General features: G+C 48.1%; 1 protein-coding gene across 1 annotated transcript in view; it reads left to right on the top strand.

Annotated features, from left to right (window-relative positions):
• Positions 1 to 4,226: 4,226 nt before the first annotated feature.
• The window catches only part of PLCXD2 (phosphatidylinositol specific phospholipase C X domain containing 2), a 39,490-nt gene continuing 19,449 nt past the window's right edge, over positions 4,227 to 24,267 (top strand). Inside the window, exon 1 of the mRNA XM_074983517.1 lies at positions 4,227 to 4,523. Coding sequence (XP_074839618.1) covers positions 4,430 to 4,523 — 94 coding nt within the window. The 5' untranslated portion in view covers positions 4,227 to 4,429. The remainder of the gene's footprint in view (positions 4,524 to 24,267) is intronic.

The raw sequence follows: 24,267 nt of genomic DNA, 5'->3' as shown, positions 1-24,267 counted from the left end.
GGAGTTACAGGGCTTGGAGCACAGGGTTCACTTCTCCCTACCACTTCACTATGGTGAGATCAGAGTGTCCCAGCAGCAGACTCCATCACATCATGCTGCCTGGCTTCACCATGGCAGCTGGAAACAGAGCACTCTGCCCCCAGGCTGCTGCTGAGAAGCAAGGCACAGCAGGCTAGGAAAGGAGAAAAGGGTGGCCCAGCAGGGAAGACTGCTGGTATCAACACTGCTACCATGCCAGAGCCCCATAATCTCCCAGGCAGTATTACTCGGGGGAAAAGGCAAGGGGGTGGGGTGGGGTGGACCAGGGGCAGGGCTTGGGAAAAGGGTAGAGCAGGGGCATAGCTTGAAGCAGGGGTTACCTGAGCCCCATGGGGGAAGCAGGGCAGGTTGCAGGCTCCACAACCCCCTTGTGACAGTCTTGCCTCTGCCCCACTGGTTGGCCATCTGTGCATCACCATGGTGCGCTTGCAGGCCGTCACCCCGTGTGGGTATGTAACAGTTTCAGTTAATTTAGCTGGGAGGTCCAGGATGGCATTTCTGGTTAAAAAAAAAAAATAAAATAAAGAGCCAGAGACTCCTGCCCCTAGTCAGGAATAATCATAGCCCATGATTAAGATGCTGGCGTAGGATGTAGATGAGGGAGTTTCAAGTCATACCACAATCACTGGGATATAGAGACAATCTATCTCCGGTTGCACCCCGCCCCCCTCCCACTCCTAGCCCTCCGGACCTCTTCGTGGGCCCCCGGCTTCGCGATCCTGCCCACCCCCCCTCCCCCCTCCCCCCCATCACCTCAGCTGGCTGCACACTTTCCAGCCGGTCCCCTTCCGAACCGCGCCTCGACACCTTCTGTACGCGCTCATGCTTCACACGCTCCACTTCCCCACCCTCGTGTCCCGCCCCGATCACAAATGGCGGGACCTCTTGCCGTCATCGGAGGGTGGGGAGCCCCAATGGGCCGGCCTCTACTCCACCTTGGTCCCGCGGCCCGCCGGGGACATCAGCTGGAGAATCCTCCACAGAGCGGTGAGCACGGGCGTGTACCTGGCGCAGTTCACCCCCATCCCGGACACCTGTACCTTTTGTGGCACGAGGGAGAACCTGGCGCACATCTACATCGAGTGCGCCAGGCTGCAGCCCCTCTTCCGGCTCCTCCAGAACCTCCTCTTGAGGTTCTGGCTGCACTTCTCCCCACACCTTCTCATCCTCTCACACCCTATCCGTGGCCCCAGAAAGTCGCGGGACCTCCTCGTCAGCCTCCTCCTGGCCACGGCCAAAATGGCCATTTACAAAACCAGGGAGAGGAGGCTGGTGGGGGGGTGACCTGCGACTGTGGGGCCTACTTCCGTTCCTCCCTCCGCTCACGAATCCGAGCAGAGTTCCTTTGACCCTCACTCCCTTTGACCCTCACTCCCGCTCCTGGTTTTTCTTTCGTTGTCCCTCGTATTTACTTGGAACCGGGCTGTTTTTAATGGGTCCCCTCTCATCGTGAGAGGGGCCTTGTAGCCGCCCCGGCATCCAATATGTACATCCTCCCCCCAGCTGAGAATTTGACCTCCCAGCAAAACACTGTTTCGATTACAACATCCACATGAATTCCCCTGTAATGGCCTGAGAAAGCTCACTATGGCTTCTACAAGTCTGTGTGCCAGATGTATTACATCCTCCCCAACTACTCCAGGTGCCTCATAAGTTAGTCTGTTTATGGGCTTTATGGCTTTATCTCACCTTTTGAGAATGGGGATAACAGGGGTTTGCAGGGTCCTCCTCTGATGGCAGGGACAAGGGGTATCCACCTGGGGACTCCCCCTCCACCCGCATTGGTTCTTGTGTCTCTCGCTCACAGACTGGGATGTCCTGGACAAAAACATCTCCATCAGCTAATCAGGGTGTATCTGCACATGCCTGGTTCTCCTCCAAACTGCCGGCAATTGGGGCAGGTTCATCATCCCAGACTAGTCTTGTTGTGGAAGGAGGGTTCCCAGGCTGGGGCCTAAACACTTCTGCTCTGGGATTCAGTGCCAAAGGTGTTGCCCTTTCCCCAGGTTCCTCCGATAGACTCTGGGACCTGGTTCCCACTCTAGGGTGTTCCATGGGAACCTCATCCTCTTCAGAATCACTCTCGAAGGTGCTGGATAAGGGTAGATCATCTCCACTGCACCCACTGCCTGTGTTGGGTAATGGATGTGACCTTGCACTTTCTTTGCACCCCGGTCATATGTCATAGTCCATCTCTGCAGATGCACCAACCAACTCTCCCACGGGCAGTAGGAGATTCCTATGTATGGTCTTCATGGGCCCTGATCTGCTTTCAGGTTTAATCTTGTAAACAGGTAGGTCCTTAAGTCTTTCTGCCACTAGGCAGGGTGTTGCCTTCCATCTATCAGCAATCTTATGTTTACCAGCAACCCCTACCTTCCGCAGGAGAACTCGGTGCCCAGGTTGGAGCTCCTGAGGGCGCACTCTTGCATCATACCGGTGTTTGTTACGATCTGTGTTCCTGCGGGCAGCTGCCGTAGCCAAACGGTAGGCATCCCGCAGCTTTTCCTTTAGTCGAGAAACATACTGCAGATGTGTTTCATAGCCTTCCCCATCCCCTGACACCCCAAAACATGTCTATTGGTAGTCTGGGCTCTCGTCCAAACATTAGCAAATACGGGGTGGTTCCCGTAGCATCATTCTTTGTAGCATTGTAGGCATGCACCAAAAGAGCAACATGTTGACTCCAGGCCGCTTTCTGCTCTGGACACAATGTCCCCAGCATATCCAATAAGGTTCGGTTAAACCATTCTGGCTGAGGGTCACCTTGCGGGTGGTAAGGGGTTGTCCTGGACTTCTTTATTCCTGCCACTCTTAGCACCTCCTTTGTCATCAGGGTGCTCAGGTATTGGTCGCCGGCCCGTCGTCTGCAATATTCTGCCAGTACTTTAAAGAGACTGGAGTTGGTCCCTATGAGCACCGACACGTCAGAGATCCCCTTGGGGTCAGGGCATATTAAGGCAACTGTGTCCACCTCCTCTCTTACCCCTGCCACATCTTCTGGGAACTCTAGGTGCATGATGATATATCCCGCATAGGGGTATTCATTCAGGCTGAGTCCACACAGGCCGAGACCTGTCAATGGCTGGATAGGCAGGTGCCCAAGCCTTTGTTGATAGAATGACTGGAATATGATCGTCACTTGAGACCCTGTATCAAGGACGGCTGTACATTCCACCCCTTCTATTTTCACATTGACTTCTGCTCTAGGTCCTATTAGTCCTCGTGGGAAAGCCGTGGGTCTGTCTCTTCTAGGGGAGCCCTCGCTTCCCGAGGGTGTGGGCAGCTCCTTTCCCAGACCCTGTAGCCGTTTCCCGACTTTTCCCAGGTGGCCCTCAGCTTTTGGTACACCAGTGTTGGATTTTCCTTATTTCGACATCTTGCTGCAGTGTGTCCTTCCTGACCACATTCCCTACATTTGCATTTACTTTCTCTATATTGTACTTATGAAACATGTAACTAAAATTTACTTCTGGTTAACATGCTGGTGATCTGAGAGTTCTGGATGATAGAATGTCAGATGTGAAAGAGTTTTCTGTACCAACTCACTTTGTGTTAATGTGCTCTAGCAGAGTTCCTTAAACTGTGTTCAGCAGATCATTGCTGTTCCTTGAACAACTGGCAGGTGTGCTGCCAGTATTTGGACAAATACTCCCAGGCTATATATTTTCTGTTATTAAAACCAGATGCAGTGTTTTCATTGCTATGATACCTGATTAGTTTGTTTTTGCTGTTGTTGGGTTTTTTGTTTTGTTTTTTGGGGTTATTGTTTTTTGTTTGACAATTTTTGAAGAAATTTTTTGAAGAAAACTGTCATAGGTATTCTGCATAAAAAGCTGCTGTTTGGTGTTGTGTGTTCCCGAAAAGTGTCAGGACCACGGCAGGACGGCATGTCTAGTACATTAATACAAGGTGAGTTGGTAGATCCTGATCAGAGGGCGGCCTCTTGTTTGAAAGTTCAGATTCGGAAACCCCACTTCCTTAACTCCCTCCTTCCTACTTGTTGGTCGCCGTAGAAACCGGCTCTGCCAAAACCCGGGAGGGGGGAGGTGGTCAGCAAATCCCCCCCGCGGCGTCGCTCAGCATCACCTCGGCCAGGCGCCTGCCCGGTTGATTCCGGCTCAGGCGGCGGGCAGCGCGTGCGGCTGGGGCTGGGCGGGGGCGCTGCGGCTGCCGCCCGGCGGGCCTGGGCATAGGCGGAGGATGTTCTCCGGCGGGGGCCGGGCGCTGGCAGCCGGCCCGGAGCCTTTATACCTCGCGGTGCGCAAGCACCTGGCTCATAGGGCGGCGCGGCGCGGCGCGGCGCTTGCTGGCCCCGGGCCCCGCTCCGGGAGCGAGCTGATGGCTGGCGGGCGGGCCCCGGGAGCCGAGCCGGCAGCCCCGCAGCAGGATGGCGGAGGGCAGCAGCAGCAGCAACGCGGACTGGATGGGCTCCCTCGCCCCCGCGCTCCGCACCTTCCCGCTGGCTCATCTGGCCATCCCAGGTACCGCTCCGCACCCCGGCCGAGCCGCGGGCAGGGACGTGGCAGGGGGGCGATGCTGCCTTGCGCGGGGTGGGTGGCTGCGGGGTCGGGGCGCTCGGCGCTGCACAGGGGTGACGAGGGAGCCCGCTCCCTGGGTCTGGCCGCGTCCGGCTGGGCTGGGAACTGCTCGGCACGAGCCGTCGCGGGGTGTAAAGAGCCACACTTGGGGGCTGGGCGCGGGGCGGGGGGAGAGGGCTGTAAACGCACCTGCGGGGTGGGGGGTGGGATTATTCTGAGATCTCACCCAAGAGCTGTGCCAAGTCTGTGTGAGTTACTGCCTGGAGCAGCCAGCTCGGCGGAGGGGGGGATTTGAGCGCCTGTCCTGCCTTGGGCTTTGTTTCCAACGCAAACAAAATTAAACAGTCAAAAAGCCCATTGCTGATTGCACTGTTTCCGGGTTGGATTTATCGCCTTCTGCTGCAGAGGGTCAGCTGATCACCAGCTGAGGTCAAGAAACATTCTCTCCTCCCACGCACTTCTCGGGTGTGTTGTTGCACACGTGGGTAAATTACTGAAGAGGGCGTGATCTGGCCTTGGAAGCATCCAGCTCTGGGTCCTGCCTTGTGGAGCCAGGATGCCAGAGTAGATGAATCATGGACCTGCTGTGGCAGTGCCTGTGTCTGAACATCTTCCAGAACTGAAGCACCCATCATCTGTGAGATCACAGACATTCAAATAGGGATCTAGGTAGCTAGAAAGGAATGCGGTGGCCTAGCAGGTCAGTCATTCTACTAAAAGCTATGAAGAAATTGTACAGATCGCTGTACCATTAAGTGTGGTACATATTGCCGAGGGTGACCTGTACCACCTGCTTCAAAGGATTATCATACAGTAATGTGCCCTCAGAGAAGACTTACTACAGTCCTTCTCCGGGCCCCCCCACATAGTTAGAAGTTGGTTTATGCACTGGAGTATGAGTTTGTATACCTTGCAAGATTTGTGTTCTTATATTTATCGTAAGAATTCTCCATAGTCTTGTAATCCAAGTAAAATATACTATGTGCCTTAAATCTCTCTCCAGATTGCCAGAAATAGAATTTCAGTAATGTAGAGCAGGTTTTTATTTTTTAAATAAAGGTTTTAATACTTGAATTTAAGTGATGGAGAGAAATCAATTTGACTGTTAACGTGAACCATTTTTACATGGTTTAAGCAAGACATATTTTATTCTTCTACTGGTTAAAATTGTACCTGAATTCTGGAACATAAGACCATAAAAAAAAGACTATACTGGGTCAGACCAAAGGTCCATCCAGCCCAGTATCATGTCTTCTGACAGTAGCCAATGCCAGATGTCCCTGAGGGAATGAACAGAACAGGAAATCAAGTGCCCCCGCCCTTGTCACCCATTTCCAGCTTCTGATGAAGAGAAGCTAGGAACACCATTCCTAGCCATCATAGTTAAGAGCCACTGATGGACCTATCCTCCATAAATTTATCTAATTCTTTTTTGAACCCTCATAGTTTTGGACCTCACAACATTTTCTGGCATGTTGTTCCTCAGGCTGACTGTGTGGTGTGTGGAGAAGTACTTCCTTTTGTTTTTCAAACCTGCAGCCTATTGATTTCATTTGGTGACACCGTAGCTTTTATGTTAATAGGATGAAGTAAATAAATCATTTGTTTTCACTTTTTGAACACTAGTCATGACATTATAGACCTTGATCATATCCCCCCCATGCAGTATTAAAGATGTGGGTGTACCATGGATTTATCTAGAGGCAATAAGATATTCTTTCTCTTATTCTCTAGCCCTTTTTAAATTATTCCTAACATTGGGTTTGCTCTTTTGACTGCTGCTGCACACTGAGTGGATGTTTTCAGGGAACTATCCACAGTGACTGCAAGATCTGTCTTGTGTGGAAACAGCTAATTTAGTCTCCGTCATTTTATACATATAGTTGGGACTATGTTTTCTGGTGTGCATTAGTTTGCATTAATCAACATTAAAATTGATCTGCCATTTTCCTCTATGTAACTTTACTATTTAACTGACTTTTTTTTAAGTCATATGGGATAACCTGTTTCTCTGGTGAGATTTACACAAGCTAAGGTTTTTACTCATGGGTGCAGGATAGAAATGCAAGAAGTAATGTGGAGAGGAGTGGGAATGGGTATTGTAGGATGGGATAGGAGGGGAATTAAAAAAAAATAGCCCTGCACACAAATCTGGTCTTGGGCTCAGTCCCTGTAGAAATTCAGTGAGATTTAGCAAGCTCCTTTACCCTGCTTCCGAAATCTGACACTTACGGTAGTTACTTCTAGTTTTGTGACTCTATAAGCCAATCCTGACTTTCTTCAAATTTATCATCCGTTCATAAGTATGGACTAGATACTTGGTCCAAATAACTTTAGGTTTACATGTTGAGGTTGTACAACATTTACTTCTACTGTTCATATTGTGTGCTTGGCTGACAAAGTCACAAGTTAATATATTTGTTCCTGAATGACCTGAAAGCTTTTAAAGCAGGAGAACAACTAATAATTTACCTTTCTAAAGGTTTTTTTTTTCAAATTAATAATAATTTGTGCCAAAAGTAATAAAGCCTAGAAGTCAGATTAATTTTCAGTGGTGGTTGGTGCCTGTACGAACACCTACGAATAACACCATCTGTCACAGCAAACTAGTACTTAGACTTATGTAAACACCAGTGCATCTACCATCTTCCTAACCTTTGACCAGCTCTAGACCAAGTGAGAGATTTTGTAGATGGTTTCTGTTTATAAAACAGATCAATAAAACTTGCAAAAGAAACCACAGCAAACACCACATTCAGGAATTAAAGTTTCTAACACTTGCAAAATCTAAAATAGAGTCCAAATATTAAATCAAGTTATGCATTGTTAAGGTAAATTCTAGTATTGATATCTGCTTCAGATAAGGGAACAGGTGTTAATTTCAAACAGAGGTTCAAGCTCTAGACGAATTTGTATTTATCCGTCCTGCCTTCCCTTTAATGTTATTTTTTGAAAGATGTTGCTAAGTAGGGCTGAAAGCAGGCTAGGGTGATACTTAATTGTTCATACTTAGGCTGTTCTTACCCGTGGGCAGTACTGATTAGTAATGTAAAAACAATCCCTACTGCATATATTAGTTAATCGTTCAATATGAATGCTTTATGGTAGAGACAACTTATGTTGCTCTGAAGAACAAAGGTCACAGTAAGTCAGCTTCATATTTTTATATTCAGCAGTCTCAAGTATAGTGGTCACCATTAGAATACTGTCTAATGCCTATTTTATGATCACATGGTCTCATTGTACTCAATAATGTAACTCTTACAAAGTACCTTTCATCTGTAGATGACACAGCATTTCACATAGCAGGTCAGTGTCGTCATGCCCATTTTACCCCTAGAAAAACCTGAGCTTTGAGGAAGAGACATGCCTTATCGAAGGTCACCCAGCAGGCCAATGCCAGAGCCATTCACTGAGCCCATCTGTCCTGAAACACAGTCCAGTGTGCTATTCACTAGGCTGCGCTAAGAGGGAGAGCCTTACAGCAACATTGATACCTGCAAACATCAGCTGCGAAGATTTTTAGTGCTGACTGCCAGAATAGTCCTTAAAATATTTCATTTTTGAATTCTGCTCATGTACAGCACTGCCAAGTTCCTTACAATATTCTCCTAAAACCATCATAACCCCCCAAGTATGTATAGTAGGGCAAGTTCATTGACTTGCTACATATTTTTGTGGGAAGCTGTTGGTGTGCTCCAGGAGGTACATACCCATGGAGTCTCAGGCAACTGGGATCTGAGGCACCCTTAATGGAACTCCCACAATCATAGAATCATAGAATACTAGGACTGGAAGGGACCTTGAGAGGTCATTGAGTCCAGCCCCTGCTCTCATGGCAGGACCAAGTATTGCCTAGATCATCCCTGATAGACATTTATCTAACCTGTTCCTAAATATCTCCAGAGAAAGAGATTCCACAACCTCCCTAGGCAATTTATTCCAGTGTTTGACCATCCTGACAGTTAGAAACTTTCTCCTAATGTCCAACTTAAACAACCCTTGCTTCAGTTTTAAGCCAATTGCTTCTCTTTCTATACTCAGAGGCCAAGAAGAACAAGTTTTCTCCCTCCTCCTTATGACGGCCTTTTAGAGACCTGAAAACCGCTATCATGTTGCCCCTCAATCTTCTCTTTTCCAAACTAAACAAGCCCAATTCTTTCAGCCTTTCTTTATAGGTCATGTTCTCTGAACCTTTGATCATTCTTGTTGCTCTTTTCTAGACCCTTTCCAATTTCTCCACATCTTTCTTGAAATGCGGTGCCCAGAACCGGACACAATCGTCCAACTGAGGCCTAACCAATGCAGAGTAGAGTGGAAGAATAACTTTTCGTGTCTTGCTCACAACACACCTGTTAATGCATCCCAAAATCATACACTAGAGCAGCTCAGCTTGATGCAGTTCACTGTTGAACTGATCAAAACCAAAACCTTTTGGTTCATGATTGCCACAATATGTCATTTTAGCAACAAACTATTTTGACCCTTCCCAATTCTTATTCTCTGGAGTTTTCCAGTCCACAAATCCTTTCCCCCAAATTTTCATTCCAGTACATGACAAAGACAAACTTAGAAATTTATCAGGAGACAGAAATTCTAATTTTCAACCAGCCATAGCAGGGGCAATAAGTGATACTATGAACAAATGCTGCTTAGATGTGTTTGGCATGTGTGCCTGTCAAAGGCTGCAGGCGGGATGCACACCTACTATGCTGCTCAGTGTACTAGATATGTTGTAACAGTTTGTTAATTCCACTTAAGTGTTGTGAATGGATATTGGCAGCAGTAGGGGAACCAGGACTGTTAATGATAGTAGGCTTGGAAATGTATTTTTCCTGATCAGGAAACAGGCTTTCCTGCAACCTTCACACTGTGGATTTGGGGATGGTGCAAGCTGACAGATACAGTTGCCTTTGTCAGGCTGTGAATACGGATAACTGGGAAGGGAAAATGCAAATAGCAGTAATCAACAAACAGTTGTTTGTTTGTTTCCATTTCTGTATGAACAGTTGTATGAACATTTGTATGAAATAAGAGTTTTGGTGTAATCATCAGTAAAACAGCCTTTGAAGGTGCCAAGGGAAGCCAACAGCAGCATGTAGCAAAAGGGTTACTTAACTCCACCGGCTGACAGCAATGATTGGAATCATTAAGGAATATTGACTCAGGATCATGACCATGGAGGGATGCTCTATTAATCTAAATGAGGAATACACATTTCTGCTCCACATGGAACTGATGGTGAATAGCTGCCTTGGAAGGGAAACTCTCCTTTGGAAAAATCAGTTGCCCTTTGCTCTTTATGGAGAAGTGGGGCAAGAGTCTCTGACTGCATAAGGATTTGGACGTACTGGGTGTGTCTACATGGGAGCCCACCATCGAAAGAGCAAAATCAAAATTCAGAAATCGATACACCGTCTTTCAAAAGAACACGACCACATAGCAACGGTGGATCGCAGTTCCGACCCACTCTTTTGAAGACCCCATCCCATTATTTCAAAAGAGAGCGTGCACATGTGTATGAGAGCTCTTTTGAAAGAAGGGAGGCGGAGATGCCGCAGACGGGGTCGCATGGCTGCCAAGCCCTTCCAGGGCCCGCAGCCAGCCGCCGCCTTAAAGGGCCCCCCTTCACCTCCAACCCTGCACTAGCCGAGGCCTACCGAGCTGCCAGGAGCAACGCAGGACCCCAGTGCAGCAGCACCATGGCTGACAACACCCTGCTCCTCGCACTGGATGCAGACATCGTGGGCGCTGTTCCCCACATTGTCTGCATGGTTGCCGCAGCCACTCCCCTCCTCCTTGGGAGACAGAACAGCCCTCCTGAGGACACGGAGCACGTCCAGCCTGCACCCCGCCCCATTGCACCCCGGTGCCTGTGGAGCCACCCCAGCAGCACGGACTGGTGGGAGCGACTGGTTCTGGGGCAATGGGATGATGTCACCTGGCTCTGGAACTTTTGCATGAGCTGGGACACCTTCCAGGAGCTGTGTCACTGGCTGGCGCCTGCATTGAGGCACCAGGACACCACCATGCGGCCTCCGCTTCCCCTCGAGAAGCGAGTCGCCATTGCAGTGTGGAAACTAGCCACCCCGGACTCTTACTGCTCAGTGGGTCACCAGTTCGGGGTGGGCAAGGCCACTGTGGGAGTAGTGCTCATGGAGGTAAGCCAGGCCCGGGGCACACTCCCACCATGGGAAGTGGGAAGGGGGCCCATGGACACAGGGACCCTTCGGGGGTCGCCGACCGGGAAGGGCTAGAAGGGGGCGTTGCTGGCTGGGGAGGGCAGGAGAGGGTCGCCAGCTGGGAACACCCTGCCACACTCTCACAAGAGTGCACAGCCTCCCTCCCTGCAGGTTGTCCGTGCCCTGGATGCCATGCTTCTGCACCGGGTTGTCTGCGTCGGGGATCTGGACCCCATCGTCGAGCATTTCTCTTTGTTGGGTTCCCGAACTGCTTTGGTGCCCTGGACGGGACGCACATCCCCATCCGCGCCCCACCACACAGTGCCGGCCGCTATATTAACCAGAAGGGCTACCACTCATTGGTCCTCCAGGCCCTGATGGACCACAAAGGCTGGTTCATGGACATCAACGTGGGCTTGTTGGGGCGAACCCACGACGCCAGGGTCTTCCGCAGTTCTGGCCTGTGCCGGTGTATGAAGCCAGCACCATCATCCCCTAGCGGGAAATACCATCTGGGGACACCACCATGCCACTATGCCTAGTTGCGGATGCGGCATAACCCCTACTGCCATGGCTGACGCGGCCCTATACTGGCCACCTTGATCCCAGCAGGGAGGCCTTCAATGCCCACCTCAACCAGGCCCAGCACATGGTCGAGCGGGACTTTGGGCGCCTCAAGGGGTGGTGGCGGTGCCTTCTTGCCTGCCACGAGGTGGGGATATGCAACGTCCCACAAGTGGTGGGTACCTGCTGCGTCCTCCACAACGTTGTGGAGGCCAAGGGGGTTGCCTACATGCAGGGGTGGGCAGCTGAGGCCACCATGGGGTTCGAGCAGCTGGCTGCTGTCGCCGGCCACCAGGCGAATCGCGATGGTGTCTTGATCCGGGAGGCCCTTCATGCAAGTCTCACCCCAGGGCCTCACTGAGCACTTTGATGCCCACACCTCCCCATCCCCCCATACATCCACCCCCCACCACATGCACCGCCACCACCACCATGCTATGCCTCCCCCCCATGGGACCACGGGACACGGGTAGTGGTGCACAACATAAACCTTTATCACTAATAAACTGTAAAAAACTGGTGTAAAAGTTCAACTATGTACAATGTGTGTGGGGGGGTATCGGGAAGGGGCTAGAACTGGGAGAGGGGGCCTGAACTCGGAAGGGGGTGGGGAGGGGGCTAGACTTGGGAGGGTCACTCGGGCAAGGGGGTTGTGGGCCGAGAGCCACGCCGGCCCCGAGATCCCCTTCCCCCCTGGGAGCAGGTGCCATGGTGGGGCTGGGATGGAGCGGGGAGCACCGGAATGTACGGGCATGGTGGGATGGCAGGGGGGACATCTGTGTGAGGTGGGGTGGAGGACTCAGGGGGAAGGGGTGGGCAGGGGACCCTGAGTGGAACCTTTCTGGGGGGGACCCTGCGGGGGGCTCAGGGGATTGAGCAGCTGGGGGTGAGGTGTGGAGGGCCAGGAGCCGGGCCACATTGCCCACATGCTCCTGTAAAGTGCCATGAATGGCGTTCAGGCGGGACATGAGCCTGTCCCAGGCCTCCCTCTGCCACGCCAGGTTGGGCTCCTCCAGCCGGAGCTGGTGTTCCATAAGCTCCGCCTGGCGGAGGTTGGTGGGGTCATCCACCAGGCGACGCTGTGACCTCCAGCTGCGCACACAGTGTAACGATGCTGCTGAGGGTGCCCGGCCTCTGTCCAATGCCTCCAGGGGGCTCTCGGGTACCACTGACGCCGATGGACTCTGTGGGCCCTCACTTGCTGCACCTGCAAGGGGTGATGGAGAGCATGTCAGTCTCCAAGCAGGACCTCGTCCCCATTCCCCCAGGACCCTGTCCCCCTGGGGCCTTGCCTCCCCGGACCATCCCAGGGCCTGGCCATGGTGGACATGGCACCCCTGTGGCATCAAGTGCACACAGGCTTCACCCCTGGGTGGAACCATCCCCGGGTGTGTGCTGGCCCACGGGCATCCCACTGGGCAACTGGGTGCCTGGAACTGTCTACGGGTCCACGTGCTGGGTGGCGCTGGCAGGTGCAGAGGGCATGTTCTGGGCTGTGGCCGGACAGGGTGTGTGGCCCCGGGCCTCCGGGCCTGTAACCAGGCCACTGTCAGGGGTACCACCCCTGCCCTGCCCTCAGGCGTGCTGGCCCTGCTGTGCACTTGCCAGGGGGGAACCTTGAGGATCTCCAGGGATGCCCCGCTCCCTGTGGCCTGGCTGGACGACCATGAGGGGATGTCGATTATGAGGTCACCCTCCTTGCTGGACCAGTCCCGGGTGGTGTCTACCCCCTGGCTCAAGCTGGCTGGTCCTGGCTCCTGCAGCTCCTCCAGCTCGGGCTGGTCTGCTGAGCTGTCCAGGACCGCTTTTGGTGGGGAGCTGTCCCAGGGCCACAGGATGCTATGGAGCTCCCTATAGTAAGGGCAGGTGGAGGATCCTGCTCCTGAGTGTTCAACCTCGTCCCGGACCTGGGCATAGCCCTGTCGGAGCTCTTTAACTTTGCTCCGGACTTGCTCCGGGGTCCACTCCGGGTGGCCTTGGCTGGTCAGTCCCTGGCCAAGGCGGGCGAAGGCAGCGGCATTCCTCTGCTTTACCCCCATCTCCCGGAGGACCTCCTCTGCCCTCCAGAGGCCCAGGAGGTCTCTCAGTTCACGGTCCATCCAGAAGGGGGCCCTTTTCTTTTTTTCAGGGACAGACCCCTGGGAACCCAGTGGGGGTTCTGAGGGGGGACCCCGGGGCTCAGGGGACTGCCGGGCACTGACCATGTGCCTGTTACTGTTGTTGGGTGCAGCTGAGAGGGCATGCTGCCTGGAGCTCGTTCTTTCTCAGCTTTCCTGCTCTCAGCTTCCTGCCACGGGGTTTCTGGGTCCGTGTGGCTTTGAGAGCGGCCGGACGCGCGGGCCATAGACCTCTGCTTGGTGGAGCAGGGCGTCTCTGTGCTTGGACTGGGCGCCGTCATGAAGGACTCCTCTTTCGAAAGAACGGGCCGTGGCGCGTCTACACGTGCCTTCTTTCGATGTTGTTTTTCGATGGGTGGCGCTTTTCCCATGTGGGATCGGCATCCAGCTTTTGACGTCTGGGCTGCGTTCCTTCGATTTCACATCAAAAGGGTGCATGGCACGTGTAGACGCTCACTTCACTCTTTCGAAAGAAGGCCGGTCTTTTCAAAATACTGTGCACGTGTAGACACACCCACTGAGTGCTTGTTTTCACAGACTCAAGATATTTATTGAACAGAAGAGACTCCATTCTGGGGGACTTTTCAAACCAGACAGGACAAAATGCTGCACAGACTTAGGCTATGTCTAGATTACAGGGATTTGTCAGCAGAAGTTTTTGTCAGAAGATATCTTATAACAAACTTCTTTTGACAGATTGCAGCCAAACTGCCAAGCAATCTGCAAGAGCAATCTACTCTGCTGACAGAGAGCTGCTGGATTGCCCAGCTGCTCTGTCAGCAAGACAGCGAACTGGAAGCACAGCAGACAGGGCTGTATGGTGCCCCAGAAGCCCTGTCTGTCAACAGAGGACCCTCCCAGTACGTCCAGACTGGCTTTCTGTCAACACATCTCTGTCAATAGAGGCGTAATATTCCTCATGGGGTGGTGGGTACAGCTGTCGACAAAAGTGCTGTGTTCCGTTGACTTACTGTCAATAGAACACCTTGGGAGCTTGGATTCTCCATGGGTTTTGTCAACAAAATGGCTGTTTTGCTGACAAAACCCTCCGATGTAGACATAGCCCTAACGTGGGCTGGATAACTGAAAGATCTAAGCATCTCTGACATCTGTTAAAACGAAAATCATTCCATTAAAACTAATCAGAATCTAATAGCATCAGCAAACCAAACAACAAATACCCTAGAAAGACACTGAGTCAACAGCAAAGTCCAGGGCTCTTCATGGAGCATGTACTACAAGTAACGCTTTGATTTTTAAATCAGAGTATCTAATATGAGTGCACATGCTCCTTTCCCCCCCAGACATTCTAACTTTGGGGACTGCTTGTATTAAACATTCTGGAGATGGTAGATGAAAAACTTGAACAAGGGAATATGTGATTAAATTAATAGCTGAACATTCAAAATGTGTCGAAGTAAATACTTTCACATACAACCTACAAACAATGGAGCTCAATTGTCAGATGCTTGACAGTATTCAAAAGCAGATTAGAGGTTTATACAGAACACACAGTATCCAGAGTTTAACAATAAATACTATTTTTAAAAATAAGAGGCTTAAGGTGGATTAATCCTGTTGCTTCAGGGCACGAGCCAGCCTCTAGCTACTGAGTGGACAAGAAAGAAATTTTTCTTAGATACAGTTTATTGTCTGTTTCTGGTGTTGAACCAGCTGGTAATGGCCTCTGTTGGAGAGACACTAGGGTTTTGATTCAGTATGGTAACTTCTCTGTTAATTTAACTTGCAAACAGGATAGGGGAAGCCTTTGAGAAATTTGAATCCGGATGTCAATTTTGTTCTATGTTGCACACCACTTAGCTTTGTTCACCTCCATAGTTTTGCTTAGATTCCTTTTGCTTTTGCTTAATATGGAATAGATCTGAGAGCCTGAAAAATGTAAGCATCAAAAATATAATTCAGAGCAACATCTAGCCAGAGATGTGAGATTCGCCATTATGGTTCATTCCATTATGCTTTCTTATTTAAAACATTTAAAACTTATTCTACATAATGATGGGTTCAAAACTGGCATTTTGAAGGTTTTTTTTTAAATAGGAACAGAAACCATAAAAGGGAATTGTAGTATTCGAAAGAGGGAAAAATGTTTCAGCACAAAGTGTATGGAAAAGATATCACATATCTTGCCCTTTCACCATCTCGTAATAAAAATAATCAAACATTTGTCTTTATTGTTATTTTTTTTCCATTATGATATGAGATGGTATCTCTGACAAAGCTTTGTTTGTACTACATTAGTAATGAGTGTGCTACTATTCTAGCACAGTAAATCTTTTTAAAGAATTTGTTGAAAATGGCTAATCACTGGTGACTTCTTCATTTTGCAAAATTCAGAGCAGCAGGGAGCATAATTTATGGTGGTTGCACTTTGAATGAATTGTCTTTCTAAATACTTTCGCCTATATCACAATTCAGATCCACTAATGTGATATATGTCACTGAGCACCAGCAATGCCCTTTTGTCATGTATATTGGCCAAACCAAGCAATCTCTGTGCCAAAGGGTAAATGGTAACAAATCAGATATCTGGAATGGTAATGCACATAAATCTGTAGGGAAACATTTTAACCTCCCTGGAATTTCAATAATGGTTTTAAAAGTAGCCATCCTTCTGCAAAAGAATTTTATCTCCCAGTTACAGTGGGTGATAGCTTAATTTGAACTCATTCACAAATTTAATACCATGACCTTATGCTTGAATAAAGATCTTAACTAACACATTACGAGGACATTTTTCTGCCTTTGATATTCACATTTCTGCATCACATGCTATGAATGAGACACTGCCAGCTCATTTGGCTTAATTAACTGGGCTTACTAATGAAAGGTAGCTTCTTGTGTATTTTGCTGATTTTATATATATGTGTATGTAATGTATGTATCTTAGATTCTCATGTATCTGACGTAGCGGGTCTTTGCCCATGAAAGCTTATGCTCCAAAATATCTGTTAGTCTATAAGGTGCCACAGGACTTCTTGTTCTCTTAGATTCTATAATTTCCACTCCAACTCATCTGATAAAGTGGTTTTACCCACGAAAGCTCATGAAACTAATGAACTCGTTAGTCTCTAAAGTGCCACAGAACTTCTTGTTTTTACAGTTCAGAGCCGATATCCTGGCAACAGCCAAGGATCTTTGCTGGTATTACTTCCCAGTTTCATCAGCCTAACACAATTCTTGTTCTTAGAACAGGCTGAACTTCCTTTGTGTTCCCTGACACACACTGCCATTTCTCCCTGTGGTCCTAAACACTAACTCAGAGCATGATAGCTGCTGTCCCATTTATTGTCCCATTTATTCAAGGAGAATAAACTGGAAGATGTTCATTTGCAATATTATTGAGCAGTTGGTTAGTCCAGCCTTCCACATATTGTACCGTGGTAATGAGCAGAAGAGTTGTCTATTTAGTTCCTTAGAATAGGGGGATCCATTGAGTCAGATACCCATGTGCCCCATTCTCTACTCTAAGGTGTTAAATTTGTCCTACCTACTATGTTTTGACTCAGAAGAGTGGCTTTCACAGAATGTAGACTTGGTTTCCTAGAATTTATGAATGGAAAAGACCTATTGTAACCTTACCCTTAGTCCCACTGTGATTGTTAGTCCACAGTCCCACTGTGATTGTTAACTGTTATGTCTTTTTCTATTGAACTGGTAGAATTTTAATCTAAAAACTACTTTTCTGATAAGTTTACCTGTTTTCTAAGTCAAATTATGGCTTCTCTAGTAGGGATGCTGTAAAGAAGCACTAACCTCTTAAGTGCCTTCTGGCTGTGAGGGATGGTACCACAGTCCTTTCCTCACACCTGGTGCTCCTTTTAAGCTGTTGGCCAACCTTTGTGGGAACTCAGTAGTTTGGGCTCCAGCCAACTGACAAAGTCCAAGTGAACTTCTTCCAGGCTGTTAAATTGTCCAATGAATAAAGTCTTATTTTGTCTCACTAGGGTTTTCAGCCCCTTTGGTCAGATGCCCAAAATAAGTCCTGTCCCATTTAGGTATTTATGCCACTACTGGTGGCAGAGGGAAACCCAGGCCTGCCCACTCCCCAGGTTCCAGCTTGCACACAGCAGACACCTCAAGTCTTGGCATCTTTCTCTTGGACATGTCTAGCTTAGCCCTGGCTCATGGCTGATGTCCTCAGGTCCTTCTCTCCCTGCAGTCACAGCTGTCCACATTCAGCCAGCCATTAGCTCTGTTCAATGGGTGATGTTCTTTGGAAAGAGTTCTCTTCTTCATGTCTCTGGTCCCATCTAGTAACTGTATAGCTGCGTCTACACGTGCACGCTACTTCGAAGTAGCGGCACCAACTTCGAAATAGCGCCCGTCGCGTCTACACGCGTCGGGCGCTATTTCGAAGTTAACTTCGATGTTAGGCGGCGAGACGTCGAAGTCGCTAACCTCATGAGGAGATAGGAATAGCGCCCTACTTCGACGTTCAACGTCGAAGTAGGGACCGTGTAGACGATCCGCGTCCCGCAACGTCGAAATTGCTGGGTCCTCCATGGCGGCCATCAGCTGGGGGGTTGAGAGATGCTCTCTCTCCAGCCCCTGCGGGGCTCTATGGTCACCGTGGGCAGCAGCCCTTAGCCCAGGGCTTCTGGCTGCTTCTGCGGCAGCTGGGGATCTATGCTGCAGGCACAGGGTCTGCAACCAGTTGTCAGCTCTGTGTATCTTGTGTTGTTTAGTGCAACTGTGTCTGGGAGGGGCCCTTTAAGGGAGCGGCTGGCTGTTGAGTCCGCCCTGTGACCCTGTCTGCAGCTGTGCCTGGCATCCCTATTTCGATGTGTGCTACTTTGACATGTAGACGTTCCCTCGCTGCGCCTATTTCGATGTTGGGCTGAGCAACGTCGAAGTTGAACATCGACGTTGCTGGCCCTGGAGGACGTGTAGACGTTATTCATCGAAATAGACTATTTCAATGTTGGCTGCATGTGTAGATGTAGCCTATGACTAAGGCTTGGCAGGATACTGATTGGCTCTTGCTAATCCCTCTAGCCCTTTGAGGACTAGATCTCTGTAGCTTTGAAAAATGGCTTATCTAAGGTGTCTTCTCTTCGCAAACTTGGAGAACCCACCTTTGCTGCTCTCTTACACTGTTCACTGCTTCTTCCAGTGGTGTGTAGTAGGAACATGAGGACCCCTGCAGGGAGACAGTGAGGCTGAAAACACTCCTTCACAGGTGCACTGGGTTATTAAAGAGAAATCAACCCCTCTTATGGAGTGGCCATAACTGGGCTGCAGAAAGAAGAATGCCTACAAGGTTGTGCTTGGAATGCATTGGCTCCATGGAATTCACAAGCATACAACTGCCTTATGATCTTGTCATATCCAGAGAAAGGTGCAACATCTGCAAGCTCCGTGCCTACTCCTAGTGTGTGTTGCATCTCCTACTGCTGGGGCTCCTTCTTTCACAGGAAATATCAAGTCCTTGTAATTTTGGCTTTCAGCTTGGGCTACTATGTGCTTTTTTTTCCTTTACCGTGTCAAAACTATTTATTAGTAAATTGAACTATACATGATGGTGGCAGAGTGCTGAGGCAGGCATTGCATTTAGAGAGGAGATGGCAGCTTTTCAGTGACTGGTTTCATATATGTACCACATGCCTTCCTATAGACCCGGTGTTAGATCACTAGCTGGAGCACATGCTGAAGGTGTGGAAGGCTTTGATGTGCCTCAGCCGCATACTTAGTGTTCAGTATGTGTATCACTTTGGGCTTCTCTATGACTCTCTTGCTCCTTGAAATGAACAGGTGTGAGGATTTTCTTTGTCTGTTGTGTTGGCGGAGAAAAGTTTCTCTACTTGTCTCAGTCCTCTCCTCCTTGTACAAGCGTTCAGGACTAGCCAAGAGCTTGCTCCGCTGGTTCTAAGCCTGTGAGACAACCATAATGTGGCTCAGTGCTAATCATAGTGGCAGACCAGGTGGTTCTAAAGACTGATACCAGGCTTTCTTCAGCACTTGGAGACTGATAAAGGGTGCTGTACAAATGACTGAGAGCAAGAGTGAGAGAGAGAGAGAAACAAGTATGTTAATCAAATCTGAGTAACAGAAGGCAGCCTCCAAATTTCATTTCAGATGTATTGTAGGATGCCAGGTAAAAGTTAGCAGACAAGAATAGAGCCTAACACACTTGAATCTCAATTCCTGATTAGGAACAATAGACAGGTTTGGAATCTTTAGACAGATGCCACTATACAAATAACAACATGCACACACACAATGTATATGTTAAAAGAACCTCACTAAGGTTACAAAATTAAGCACTTAGAAGATAAGAGATAGCTGAATAAAATGGTCGCCAGTGCAAACTTTTTTGCCAACAGTCCTTCCTCAATATGTCTGTCTGCTTTATTATAGTCTTTCACGGCCAGTTTCCTTGTTCAGCCAGCCCTTCTGTCCACCCTGCACTAGATTCCAGTCTTCACTGCTCTCCACACTCCTATTCTCAGTCTCTTCGCCTAGCCATGTCGTCTGTTTCTCTTTCACCATCTCTAATTCCAGTCTCACCAGACTGATTGTCCAAATCTACTCCCTGCCCTTTCTGCATTCCAGTTGTGTGATTTCATCCTCTGTGCTGCCTGGATGCCTGCAGGGGGAATCACTGAGAATCCGAGAGAGAGAGAGAGGACCTTGTTCTTGGGTTCAGTACTTGGCCCAACTTAGAGCAGACTTTACACAGAGGATCTGATTCACCCTGGTGCTAGCTCTGGATCAGAGGAAGAATGCTCATTGGTTCTGTACATATAGCACATGCTCCGTGCACACAGAGCATATTCAGTGGCATATTTAAACACCTAGGATCTGTCCCTAATGGGTTTAGGCTGTTCCAAGCATGTACAATTTGTGCCAGTTTAAGCAGATTTTCACAGCGAGGGAAGAAGGCACCTCCCTGTTAAAAACTGGCCACTTATATAATACAAGCATTTCTGAAATGTGTGTGAGTTTCAGTTCAGGGTGAATAGCTTAGAGACAGGGCTACTCACAGCCCAAGACTAGAGATCCTTCACAATAAGGCAAACCAAACCAGTCACAAAGGACAATTCTGTTTATCACAATGTCCAACCAGAAGTCATACAACCAGTTCCCCCGACACTCCAGTCCTCCTGGGCCACTAACGGTACCACTCCTTACACTGGTTATGAAAACCAGTCTCACCAAACCAAAACAGGTTCTTCTAATCCCAAATGACCAGCCATATTCCCAGGTCAATATATAACTCAGATCTTACCCAAGTATGACACTAGAATCTTCTTATTCATAAAAAGAAAGGTTCTGAGTTCAAATTGTTAAAGGAATCAAATTACGTACACCAACTGCCAAGTTCTTGGTGCAGGCTAGTAGAAGTTGTTCAGCACCACCCCATGTCCTTTGTCAGTCAAGTACTTCTGTTTGCTTGACTAGCATTCTGATTGCAATAGGTTGGCCAAGCCTCCTGTTGACATCTCCCAGAAGCAAACATATGAAATGCAAGTACATAGCCAATATGCATAACTTCAAATACAAAAATGAAACATGCATATGAATAGTATAAACAAAACCAGTGAACCAAAAGCTTTACATAGACTTCTCACTTGGCACACTTCATGCAAGATTTGTGGCAAATATATAACGGTGGTTGCAACAGTGATCTGTAAAGACATGTTACAGTCTAATAACATGACAGATATGTTAGCTGCTAGACTCTGTCCCTACAGAGTGTGTGATTAGTTTTTCAAAGATTTATAACTTGGCCCAATTTGAGTAGATTTTCACAGGGAGGGCAGGAGATACATCCCCCCCCCGCACACCTATTGAATATGTCATTTCCTGCCAAATATCAAGGCCCTACGCTAAAGCAAAAAAGGTGCTGGAATCTTTTAACACGTGCAAAACCAATATATTTTTTCCCTAACCATGTTCTTAGATGAGGCTAAACAATTTTGGCTAAAACTTTCCAAAACTGTTCAACCTGATGCCCTAAACCTAGCCCTAAAAATGAAACTGTGGCAATATTATGAAGGGCCTTTACAATGGAGGAATTGTCAAGCAGTCTTAAGGTGCAGTATGTCCAGCCCCACCTATGACCAGGTGGGTATCAGTTACACAGAACATAAAGGCATGTGTCTGAATAAATGTACTTTGGATTATTGATTACACAAGAAGCTGCTGAAGGCTAATATTCTAAATTCTGATTCCATGAAATCGTAACAAAGATGCACATGGGCTTACGTGAAATGGGTACAGCTGTGCACAACTGTGTCAGCACCTCCTAAGGTGGGTGTAGCCAAGATTATTTTGATGTCTGTGTAATTGCTGTCTGCAAATTGCCTGGTTAGCTCGCCTCTTATCTAGCTAAGTTAAATGAAAGTGTTAGTTAAAAGGAAGCCATAATACATTTTTAGGGTTAGAACAAGGAGACAGGTGATTTGGGTTCTGTCTATACTTGTCTATTTCCCCATCTTCATTTATGAGACCTTCTGTGCCCCATGAAAATTAGCCTCCCAAAGAGAAGTAAAGTACCGGAGGGGTAGCCGTGTGAATCTGGATCTGTAACAGCAACAAAGGGTCCTGTGGCACCTTATAGACTAACAGGAAAGTTTTGAGCATGAGCTTTCGTGAGCACAGACTCACTTCATCAGATGCTGGTCTTGGAAATCTGCAGGGCCAGGTATAAATAAGCCAGAGCAAGGGTGGGGATAACAAGGTTAGCTCAGTCAGATTGAATCTGGAATCCAGATCAACTGCTGGTAGTAAGCCTCACCCTTGCTGACTGAGCTAACCTTGTTATCCCCACCCTTGCTCTGGCTTATTTATACCTGGCCCTGCAGATTTCCAAGACCAGCATCTGATGAAGTGAGTCTGTGCTCACGAAAGCTCATGCTCAAAACTTTTCTGTTAGTCTATAAGGTGCCACAGGACCCTTTGTTGCTGTTAAAGAGAAGTAAATGGACTTCACCCCATGCACAGATGTAAGTGGAAAGCTTGAAACTTCAGCTCAGTCGCCATAGGAGTCCTGATGAAATTGGCTGCTGACTGAGGGGAGTGTGCCATCAAATCAGTGCATGGACAGCTGAACTGACCATCTGCTTGGCTAAGGACTGGAGACTCATGACAGGTGAAGCATACAAGAATTGAGAGAAAAAAAAAGAAGGAAAAAGATGAAAAACAGAGGATGTAAGGCTAATGTCTTCAGTACCCATTCCTGGACTTCCTGCCCAACTTTGTGGACTTTCATCCACTAGAAGATGATAATCGTGCAGCAGTGGTGAAAACCTGAAATGAAAGGATACCAGCTTCTGATCAGTGGGTCTTAAAAACAGACTTTCCTGGTAGCCAGGTTAACCCATATCTGCTTACTGTGGGATTTCCTGTACCTTTCCCTACAAGCAGCTGATACAGGCTGCAACTGGAAACAGATTATTGGGCTGACTGGGCCACTAGTCTGATCCAAAATGGAAATTCCTACATTGATAAGAAAATTTCTGACAATAGAAATTGTCGTGTTGGGTTACGCAGATTTATGTGAAGCATTGATAGAAAAATTAGACCAAAAAACACATGCTCGTGAGGAGGTAGTCAATGAAACCAAAGATTTCTGGATCATAACACCATCTCCATCTTGTCAGTGATGGACCGTGCCTTAGTCTAATTGGAAATCTGAGGTAGGTAGGCCAGCATTGTTGCCAGGAAAAACCAGGTGTGAGATGTTTACCTGCTGGAGTCAGAAGATGTTCAGAGCTTCTGCTTTTTCCCCACCTTTCTTTTCAACTCTACTTTTATTCTTTTTGGAAGGCAGTAGCAAGATGTCTCACTAGCTCAAAGACCTACAACCTATCCTTAATCAGGATGCCACACTTCGGAAGGCCCTAGGTGACAGGCCTATTCTCTCATACAGACAACCTCCCAACCTTATGAGGATTCTCACCAACAGCCACAGTCTATACCCCAGGAATACCAGTCCTGGAACCTCTCCTTGCAACAAAGTCCACTGCCAGCTTTGTCCACATATCTTTTCTGGTAATACCATCACTGGACCTAACCAGGTTATTCACAGAATCATGGGCACATTCTCATGTTCCTCAACTAATATCATATATGCCATCATGTGCCAACAATGCCCAGATGCTTTGTACATTGGAAAGACTTCTTACTGCCTTAGACAAAGAGTTAATGGGCACAAAACAGACATAAAACACTCCAGATCCACAAACGGGTTAGTCAACATTTTAATGGAGTGGGCCATTCTGTTACTGACTTAAGAGTTTGCGTGTTACTGAAGAAAAATTTTTGCACCACTATTAAAAGGGAGACATCCGAGCTGTCTTTTATATTCAAATTTGGCACGTTAATACATGGTTTGAACTGGAATGGAAATTTTCTGAGTCACTAAAGGGGCTCTTTTGCATACTTGGGTTAATCTAATTCTTGACCTCTCTCCACCTTCTACCCCTCTACTCTCTGATTTGCTCACCTTGATCATTTTTTTTTCTGATTTGTCCTCCTTGATTACTGTTTTTGTTTCTCTGTGCCTTAAATATTGAGTTTGTTCTGGTATGGCTATGGTCTGAAGAAGTGGGTCTGTCCCACGAAAGCTCATCACCTAATAAATTATTTTGTTAGTCTTTAAAGTGCTACTTGACTGCTTTTTTGTTATGATAGTATATAGACTAGCACAGCTCCCTCTCTGTTACTAGCTCTTCCTGTCTTTCTCTGGGGACCATCATTGCAAAGGGAGGCTGTGTTTTCCCTGGGCCCTGTGGTGCAGGCTACCACCAAGTGGCAGAACAGTCTGGAAAGAGCTATGGAACTTAAGTGTTACATATT

The sequence above is a fragment of the Carettochelys insculpta genome, chromosome 1, assembly GCF_033958435.1.
Source record: "Carettochelys insculpta isolate YL-2023 chromosome 1, ASM3395843v1, whole genome shotgun sequence".
NCBI lineage: Eukaryota > Metazoa > Chordata > Testudines > Carettochelyidae > Carettochelys > Carettochelys insculpta.
This window is presented reverse-complemented; position numbering and strand designations above follow the sequence as displayed.